At 45.2% G+C, this 9072-nt stretch overlaps 2 protein-coding genes across 2 annotated transcripts; both read right to left on the bottom strand.

The window, feature by feature from the left end:
• Nucleotides 1-527: 527 nt before the first annotated feature.
• LOC110538667 (tubulin beta-4B chain) lies at nt 528-3683 on the bottom strand. Its single transcript, XM_021625628.3, has 4 exons — nt 3129-3683; nt 2319-2427; nt 1992-2102; nt 528-1885 (listed from the first exon to the last, which is right to left on the bottom strand). Exons 1-4 carry the CDS (start codon nt 3183-3185, stop codon nt 828-830), a joined length of 1335 nt encoding a protein of 444 aa, XP_021481303.1. The 5' UTR covers nt 3186-3683; the 3' UTR covers nt 528-827.
• A 2067-nt stretch (nt 3684-5750) lies between these two features.
• LOC110538666 (tubulin beta-4B chain) lies at nt 5751-8627 on the bottom strand. Its single transcript, XM_021625627.3, has 4 exons — nt 8502-8627; nt 7707-7815; nt 7211-7321; nt 5751-7107 (listed from the first exon to the last, which is right to left on the bottom strand). The coding sequence occupies exons 1-4, from the start codon at nt 8556-8558 to the stop codon at nt 6050-6052; spliced, it is 1335 nt and encodes a 444-aa protein (XP_021481302.1). The 5' UTR covers nt 8559-8627; the 3' UTR covers nt 5751-6049.
• Nucleotides 8628-9072: the final 445 nt, after the last annotated feature.

The raw sequence follows: 9072 nt of genomic DNA, 5'->3' as shown, positions 1-9072 counted from the left end.
GCACTTGCTCAGCATGCAGACCTTACTAGTCAGCTTTCGGTGAAGCTGTGATTGACAAAATAGCTTCAGTCAGAATTATTAGCCAGTGGCAACTGACTGCAGGAGCTGGGAAGTGATGACTGCTGAAAACAATGAATCCAAATCTTTCTGTCTTTAACGGTCACTATACGTCAGTCTCATTTCTCCTGTTGTTACATTCTAGGAATGCATTCCAATGCAGTTTATTGCTACTAACTCATTGGCATGAACCCATAGTGGGCAGTGCAGTTTGTCTTCAGCCTATAGTTAATGCTCCCTCACAAACCCAGTTTCCAACTGTGGTTGGCCTTTTCTGGTTTGTAAATCTGCTTTTACCTTTGACATTTTGGGCTCATGGCTTCAAATTCATATAACTTACAGTATGTGAACATACTGTAATTGTACATGCTAACTTTGACCTAGTGTGTCAATTTCATGTTGTACAGTAATCAAGACCATATTAATTATTAATTATTTATAACACTCATCAAATAAAAACAATAAAAACATAGAGTAAGTACCAATTTAATTTGAACTTTAAAATCACTTGCTTTTAATTCTGCAAAGCAATGATGAGATGAATGTAGGAAGATGGAAACAATTCAGTGGATTTCCAACATACAACAACAACATAATGTCAACAGTTTACTACTATCTGGTAAGATCACTGTCTAATGTGGAAAAACATTCAATTCATTTAGGAACATCTGCCTTCTTGAGAGAAAGCAGATGGTAAGGATGAAGGGATGGAGTTGGGGACAGGACGGAGGGGAGTGATAGACTGTTTGGCAGTTGAGTGACGGGATGGTTTAGGCGGCTTCCTCTTCTCCCTCCTCTTCAAACTCGCCCTCCTCAGCGGTGGCATCTTGGTACTGCTGGTACTCAGACACCAGGTCATTCATGTTGCTCTCAGCCTCAGTGAACTCCATCTCATCCATACCCTCTCCAGTGTACCAGTGAAGGAAGGCCTTACGACGGAACATGGCAGTGAACTGCTCAGAGATACGCTTGAACAGCTCCTGGATGGCTGTGCTGTTGCCAATGAAGGTGGCAGCCATCTTGAGGCCGCGGGGTGGGATGTCGCAGACAGCGGTCTTCACGTTGTTGGGGATCCATTCCACAAAGTAGCTGCTGTTCTTGTTCTGGACGTTGAGCATCTGCTCGTCCACCTCCTTCATAGACATGCGGCCACGGAAGATGGCGGCCACGGTGAGGTAACGGCCGTGACGGGGGTCGCAGGCTGCCATCATGTTCTTGGAGTCGAACATCTGCTGGGTGAGCTCAGGCACGGACAGGGCGCGGTACTGCTGACTCCCCCTGCTGGTGAGGGGGGCGAAGCCGGGCATGAAGAAGTGCAGGCGGGGGAAGGGCACCATGTTGACAGCCAGTTTGCGGAGGTCGGCGTTGAGCTGGCCAGGGAAACGAAGGCAGGTGGTCACTCCACTCATGGTGGCTGACACCAGGTGGTTGAGGTCTCCATAGGTGGGTGTGGTGAGCTTGAGAGTGCGGAAGCAGATGTCGTAGAGGGCTTCGTTGTCAATGCAGAAGGTCTCATCTGTGTTCTCCACCAGCTGATGCACAGAGAGGGTGGCGTTGTAGGGCTCCACCACTGTGTCGGACACTTTGGGAGAGGGCACCACGCTGAAGGTGTTCATGATGCGGTCAGGGTACTCCTCGCGGATCTTGCTGATGAGCAGGGTGCCCATGCCAGAGCCAGTACCCCCACCCAGGGAGTGGGTGAGCTGGAAACCCTGGAGGCAGTCACAGCTCTCTGCCTCCTTCCTCACTACATCCATGACAGAGTCTACCAGCTCTGCTCCCTCTGTGTAGTGGCCCTTGGCCCAGTTGTTTCCTGCTCCGCTCTGGCCTGCAGACAAGTGTCATAAACCATAACTTCACTGACGGGACAAGATTACATTAGTAGTCTACCACCAAATCTCATATTTCCACTGACTACCAAACCAATCACTCACCGAAGACAAAGTTGTCTGGCCTGAAGATCTGTCCGAAGGGGCCAGACCTGACAGAGTCCATGGTGCCCGGCTCCAGATCCACCAGGATGGCACGGGGGACATACTTCCCACCTGAAAAAGAAAATAAATATTGGGCGTACTGAACCAATTATTACTGTGCATATTTGCACTGTATTTGTGATAATAGGGTACCTCTGAATGCCAGTATTTTTTTTCATTGTTGATATAAGAGTCTATTTAATCAATTGTGCATTTTTCTGTTTGTTTCAATAATTGGTGACATTATGTGGTTTATGTATGCAATGCTATATAATGTGCATACTGTACCTGAGGCCTCATTGTAGTACACATTGATCCTGTCTAGCTGCAGGTCGCTGTCTCCATGGTAGGTTCCAGTCGGGTCGATGCCATGCTCATCACTGATCACCTCCCAGAACTGAGACAGTGAGAGAGAGAGGAGTTGAGATGCACGTCAATAGTAATACACAGAAGCATCCATTTAAAATGCAAGTTAGAATATAAAGTATAAATAAATAGATATAATGCGATGTCTTTTCTGTTACATGGACATTTACCTTTTTGTGAGAAACACAAATAGCATGACTTGCATTAAATATTCCCTTTACATCATTATGTAAGCCTCTAAATGATTTAAATTATGTATTAAAATTCAATTTAGATCTAAATATTTATCAGGTTAAATATGTTGTGTCATAAAAGAGAGGAGAGGATGGTATTCTAGTACCGTTATCTCTCCCTTCCACCGCACGTCCATTTAGGGACCCAAATAACTATTGGGAATGAGTCGGCAGCAACAATAACAAATCTGCCCATTTCATGTGCAACAGTGATTCAAACTGATAGTAATCGGATATAGCTATTGTTTAGCCTATTTCTCTTATACACATATTTATTTTGTGCATGGAATGACCATGCATTTTTCATGCATGTTATGTTATAGCCAATCGATAACGCACACAGTTCTGCACCAGCTTCCTCTACAAGTCTTATGGGTGGATTACCAGCAGTCTTTCTACGCAGAGGTAAAAAAAAAAGAGGCTTATCTAGCTCGCCTGCAATAATTCACATGAAGCAATCTATTTTCTTGGTAAAATACAAATGAGTCAACAATGATACCTTGGCTCCGATCTGGTTACCGCACTGGCCGGCTTGCAGATGCACTATTTCTCGCATTATGGATGGACGGGCGTTGGCAGTGAGTGGACAGCAGTCGAGATTTGGCCCGGAGGAAGCGTTTTCTCTTCTTCCCCAGCTGACTGTCTGATGGGCCCGCCTCTCCTTCAACTACTGGGCCGAATCCGTGGGTGTCATCCCCATGGTAACCAAAGACCAGAGGAGAGGAGGGATCCTAAGCTCGTGGAGAGAGCGGATAGGATGCTGTTATTTGTCTTCATCAATGAGTGTTCCAGAGATACGCAGTCACCCGACCCTACTGACTGAGTGGTGTAGTGATGCGCAGTCTCCCGACCCTACTGACTGTAGTGATGCGCAGTCACCCGACCCTACTGACTGTAGTGATACGCAGTCACCCGACCCTACTGACTGAGTGGTGTAGTGATGCGCAGTCTCCCGACCCTACTGACTGAGTGGTGTAGTGATGCGCAGTCACCCGACCCTACTGACTGAGTGGTGTAGTGATGCGCAGTCTCCCGACCCTACTGACTGTAGTGATGCGCAGTCACCCGACCCTACTGACTGTAGTGATACGCAGTCACCCGACCCTACTGACTGAGTGGTGTAGTGATGCGCAGTCTCCCGACCCTACTGACTGAGTGGTGTAGTGATGCCCAGTCACCCGACCCTACTGACTGAATGGTGTAGTGATGCCCAGTCACCCGACCCTACTGACTGAGTGGTGTAGTGATGCGCAGTCATCCGACCCTACTGACTGAATGGTGTAGTGATGCCCAGTCACCCGACCCTACTGACTGAGTGGTGTAGTGATGCGCAGTCACCCGACCCTACTGACTGAATGGTGTAGTGATGCCCAGTCACCCGACCCTACTGACTGAATGGTGTAGTGATGCGCAGTCACCCGACCCTACTGACTGAATGGTGTAGTGATGCCCAGTCACCCGAACCTACTGACTGAATGGTGTAGTGATGCCCAGTCACCCGACCCTACTGACTGAATGGTGTAGTGATAGCTGCATGCATCCTACAGTAAAATAGACTATCGTAAGTGAGCTGAAGGTATCATTGTCATCAACCCACTAATGATGTTCATGAGAGATTTTCCCCAGTAACAGAAAGTAGTCACAATCACGAGTGGTGAAGCACAAGATACAAACAACACACTGTGGACTGATGATATATTGGCACCAAACAAAAAAATATATATTTAAAATACCATACTGTAGATTGAGGCGGATGGTAGTAGGCTATTATTAAATCAATATTCTGAAACCGACTGTGGTCAAGAGAAACACCCTGCAAGTGTGATCAAACAGGTAGTCCCTCCTGTGAAGCCCCCTCCCATTAAGTAAATCCAACAATTTACACAGGCTTCACAGGAAGAAACTTGGTTTGGCATTGATGTTGTGTACACTGTAAAGGTGTTGCTGTAACATTAACAGTAATTTACAGGGAGCTAGGGGTAAGTCAGTTAATGTATTTCATATTGCAGTAGAACTACTGCAATTTAAATAGTGTCAAAATAAGTACTGTGTAATGACGCATGGTACAATAACAAAGAATTTAGGTATATTTCACTGGTCACCCCCACACATATCTCCCTCGCCAACTTTAAGCATCAGCTGTCAGAGCAGCTTACAGATCATTGCACCTGTGCATAGCCCATCCGTAAATAGCCCATCAAACTACCTCATCCTCATATATATATATTTTTTTTTTATTCTTCTTTGCACCCCAGTATTTCTACTTGCACATTCATCTTCTGCACATCTATCACTCGTGTTTATTTGCTAAATTGTCATTATTTCGCCACTACGGCCTATTTATTGCCTTATCGCCCTAATATTACCTCATTTGCACACACTGTATATAGACTTTTTTCTATTGTATTATTGACTGTACATTTGTTTATTCCGTGTGTAACTCTGTTGTTTATTATCGCACTGCTTTGCTTTATCTTGGCCAGGTCGCAGTTGTAAATGAGAACTTGTTCTCAACTGGCCTACCTGGTTAAATAAATGTGAAATAAAAAAAATAAATGACAGCATATCAATGAATATTTGGTGTTTTGTAGCACAGGCTTCCAAACCGGCAGCGACTACAGGGCAAAACAGGCCAAAGGGACATGGCAAAATGCTCAAACATTAAAGGTTAAAGACTTGCTACCACTCTTATCCATCCCCTGTATATTTAAATTGATGGGGCACTGTAACCACATTGGAGTTAGACTGGTACAGCATTCTTACTAACAGGTGAAAAAAATAGTCTCTTACAAGGTACGCCTCAAAATATATTAATGAGACATAAAAAAAAAAGGTTTTGGCGCTCCAATAATACAGTACGGTACTGTATTCTGTGGAAAGGAATTACAGCACCATTCGAAATACAGCAGTTCTTTGCCCGCACACAACAGTTTCCCAATGCACCATAATTTACCTACCATGGTCCAAAGTGTGTAAAGTATTCTGTCAGTGCCACTTACTGACGTACAACCAGCAGGTCAAATGATGGACTGATGTTTTTACAGGAAGAAAAAAAACATTTGTAAACAGAAAATTAGCTCAGTTATTGAAAGGTTATTTAAGTAAAGCAACACACCTAGCATTGGAACACATTGTTAATTTATTCACATAATTCAATTTAGACATCGAGTTACAGCTTGCTGCTTTCATAAGAAACCTCATGTTAGAATACCCTCTGACTTCTAGGATGAGACCTGAAAACCATACAGGATACTAATTAGACTGAAGGGAACCACTGAAGAGATGCTTGAGCACATTCATTTAATTATCACAAATCGGAGTTTCCTTTTCTTTAACATTAATTTAAATCAATCAAGTTGTGCTTTGGGGACAGGACGGAGGGGAGTGATAGACTGTTTGGCAGTTGAGTGACGGGATGGTTTAGGCGGCTTCCTCTTCTCCCTCCTCTTCAAACTCGCCCTCCTCAGCGGTGGCATCTTGGTACTGCTGGTACTCAGACACCAGGTCATTCATGTTGCTCTCAGCCTCAGTGAACTCCATCTCATCCATACCCTCTCCGGTGTACCAGTGAAGGAAGGCCTTACGACGGAACATGGCAGTGAACTGCTCAGAGATACGCTTGAACAGCTCCTGGATGGCTGTGCTGTTGCCGATGAAGGTGGCAGACATCTTGAGGCCGCGGGGTGGGATGTCGCAGACAGCGGTCTTCACGTTGTTGGGGATCCATTCCACAAAGTAGCTGCTGTTCTTGTTCTGGACGTTGAGCATCTGCTCGTCCACCTCCTTCATGGACATGCGGCCACGGAAGATGGCGGCCACGGTGAGGTAACGGCCGTGACGGGGGTCGCAGGCCGCCATCATGTTCTTGGAGTCGAACATCTGCTGGGTGAGCTCAGGCACGGACAGGGCGCGGTACTGCTGACTCCCCCTGCTGGTGAGGGGGGCGAAGCCGGGCATGAAGAAGTGCAGGCGGGGGAAGGGCACCATGTTGACAGCCAGTTTGCGGAGGTCGGCGTTGAGCTGGCCAGGGAAACGAAGGCAGGTGGTCACTCCACTCATGGTGGCTGACACCAGGTGGTTGAGGTCTCCATAGGTGGGTGTGGTGAGCTTGAGAGTGCGGAAGCAGATGTCGTAGAGGGCTTCGTTGTCAATGCAGAAGGTCTCATCTGTGTTCTCCACCAGCTGATGCACAGAGAGGGTGGCGTTGTAGGGCTCCACCACTGTGTCGGACACTTTGGGAGAGGGCACCACGCTGAAGGTGTTCATGATGCGGTCAGGGTACTCCTCACGGATCTTGCTGATGAGCAGGGTGCCCATGCCAGAGCCAGTACCCCCACCCAGGGAGTGGGTGAGCTGGAAACCCTGGAGGCAGTCACAGCTCTCTGCCTCCTTCCTCACTACATCCATGACAGAGTCTACCAGCTCTGCTCCCTCTGTGTAGTGGCCCTTGGCCCAGTTGTTTCCAGCTCCACTCTGGCCTGCAGACAGAAGTGTCATAACCCATTATTTCCTGGACAAGATTACATTAGTAGTCTGCCACCAAATCTCATATTTCCACTGACTACCAAACCAACCACTCACCGAAGACAAAGTTGTCTGGCCTGAAGATCTGTCCGAAGGGGCCAGACCTGACAGAGTCCATGGTGCCCGGCTCCAGATCCACCAGGATGGCACGGGGGACATACTTCCCACCTGAAAAATTAAATCAAAATCAAATCAACTTTTATTTGTCACATACACAGCAGATGTTAATGTGAGTGTAGTAAAATGCTTGTGCTTCTAGTTCCGACCATGCAGCAATATCTAACAAGTAATCTAACAATTTCACAACAACTACCTTATGCACACAAGTGTAAAGGAATGAAAAATAATATGTACATAAAATAAGAAGAGGGAAATGTTGGGCATACTGAAACTATTGTTGCTGTACATGTTTTATATATGTATTATTTGTTTGTATAAGTGTAATCGGTTAATTTTTCCTAATTAAAACAGACGTTTAATTAATTGCGCATGTTTCAATAATTGGAGACATTGTGGTTTATGTTTGAAATGCTATATAATGTGCATACTGTACCTGAGGCCTCATTGTAGTACACATTGATCCTGTCTAGCTGCAGGTCGCTGTCTCCATGGTAGGTTCCAGTCGGGTCGATGCCATGCTCATCACTGATCACCTCCCAGAACTGAGACGAGAGAGAATGAGAGAGAGTGAGCGAGGGGGGGTACAGGCGGAGGAGATGCAAGTCAATAGCAATACACAGAAGCATCCATTTAAAACGCAAGTTAGAATTTAAATAAATAGATATAATGCAATGTGTATTTTCTGTTACATGGACATTTACCTTTTCAAGAGCAACACAAACAGCATGACTTGCATTAAATAATCCCTTTACATAATTCTGGAATCGTCTAAATGCTTCAAATTAAGCATTAAAATGCCACTTAGACCGAAATATTGAATCAGGTTGAATATGTAATGTCATAAGAGGGAGAACGGAGGTATTCTAGTGGGCTACCATATCTTTACCTTCAACGCCCATATTACAAGGACACCAAATAACCATTGAGAATGAATCAGCGGAAAAAATAAAATAAAAAAATAATTAAATCAGGATATGGCATATCGTATGCAACATCGATTAAAATGTAGTTTATCTTGTTCACGGAATGACCATGCATTTTTCGCCCATGGTAGCCTATAGGCCTATTATAGCCCATCGAGGATGCAGTCTTATGGGTGGATTACAAGCGGCCATTCTTAATTTAGCTACGCAGTACGCAGAGAGAACGAGAGGTTTATCTAGGTCGCATGCAATCCCCAAATTAAGCAATCTATTTTATTGATATACAAACAAGAGAAGAGTAATACCTTGGCTCCAATCTGGTTTCCGCACTGTCCGGCTTGCAGATGCACTATTTCGCGCATTTTGGATGGAAGGAAGGGCGTTAGCTGTGAAGATTCGACGGTGGAACGAGAAGGTACTGGGCTTGGAGGACTCTCTTTGTCTTCTTACCCAGCTGACTGTCTGATGGACCCGCCTCTCCTGCTACTACTGGGCCGAATCGGTGGTGCAACCTGACGTCATCCCCATGGTAACGAAAGACTGGAGGAAAAAGGGGGATACATCGTCCTTGGCTCGTGGAGAGAGCGGATAGGATGCTGTGATTTGGATCTCGACATTTTATTTATTTTATTTTATTTAACCTTTATTTAACTAGGCAAGTCAGTTAAGAACCAATTCTTATTTACAATGACGGTCTAACAAAAGGCAAAAGGCCTCCTGCGAGAACGGGGCCTGGGATTATTTTTAATTTTTTAAATAATAGTAATAATAATAAATAATAATAATAAATACAATATAAATACAGGGCAAAAAACACATCGCAACAAGAGAGTCAACACAACACTACATTAAGTGAGACCTAAGACAACAACATAG

The sequence above is a fragment of the Oncorhynchus mykiss genome, chromosome 12 (assembly GCF_057628025.1).
Source record: "Oncorhynchus mykiss isolate SJ-2025 chromosome 12, ASM5762802v1, whole genome shotgun sequence".
Lineage (NCBI taxonomy): Eukaryota > Metazoa > Chordata > Actinopteri > Salmoniformes > Salmonidae > Oncorhynchus > Oncorhynchus mykiss.
The sequence above is the reverse complement of the archived record's forward strand: the minus strand, read 5'-3'. Positions and strand labels throughout refer to the sequence as shown.

What these genes read in the sequence shown, in the direction of transcription:
- LOC110538667 (XM_021625628.3), bottom strand. Translation starts at nt 3,185, where the DNA reads ATGCGAGAAATAGTGCATCTGCAAGCCGGCCAGTGCGGTAACCAGATC. An exon ending in GTAACCAGATCGGAGCCAAG is followed by an intron (nt 2,428 to 3,128) that starts GTATCATTGTTG and finishes TCACTGTCTCAG; the next exon opens with TTCTGGGAGGTGATCAGTGA. An exon ending in GCCAGACAACTTTGTCTTCG is followed by an intron (nt 1,886 to 1,991) that starts GTGAGTGATTGG and finishes ACTTGTCTGCAG; the next exon opens with GCCAGAGCGGAGCAGGAAAC.
- LOC110538666 (XM_021625627.3), bottom strand. Translation starts at nt 8,558, where the DNA reads ATGCGCGAAATAGTGCATCTGCAAGCCGGACAGTGCGGAAACCAGATT. An exon ending in GAAACCAGATTGGAGCCAAG is followed by an intron (nt 7,816 to 8,501) that starts GTATTACTCTTC and finishes CTCTCGTCTCAG; the next exon opens with TTCTGGGAGGTGATCAGTGA. An exon ending in GCCAGACAACTTTGTCTTCG is followed by an intron (nt 7,108 to 7,210) that starts GTGAGTGGTTGG and finishes TTCTGTCTGCAG; the next exon opens with GCCAGAGTGGAGCTGGAAAC.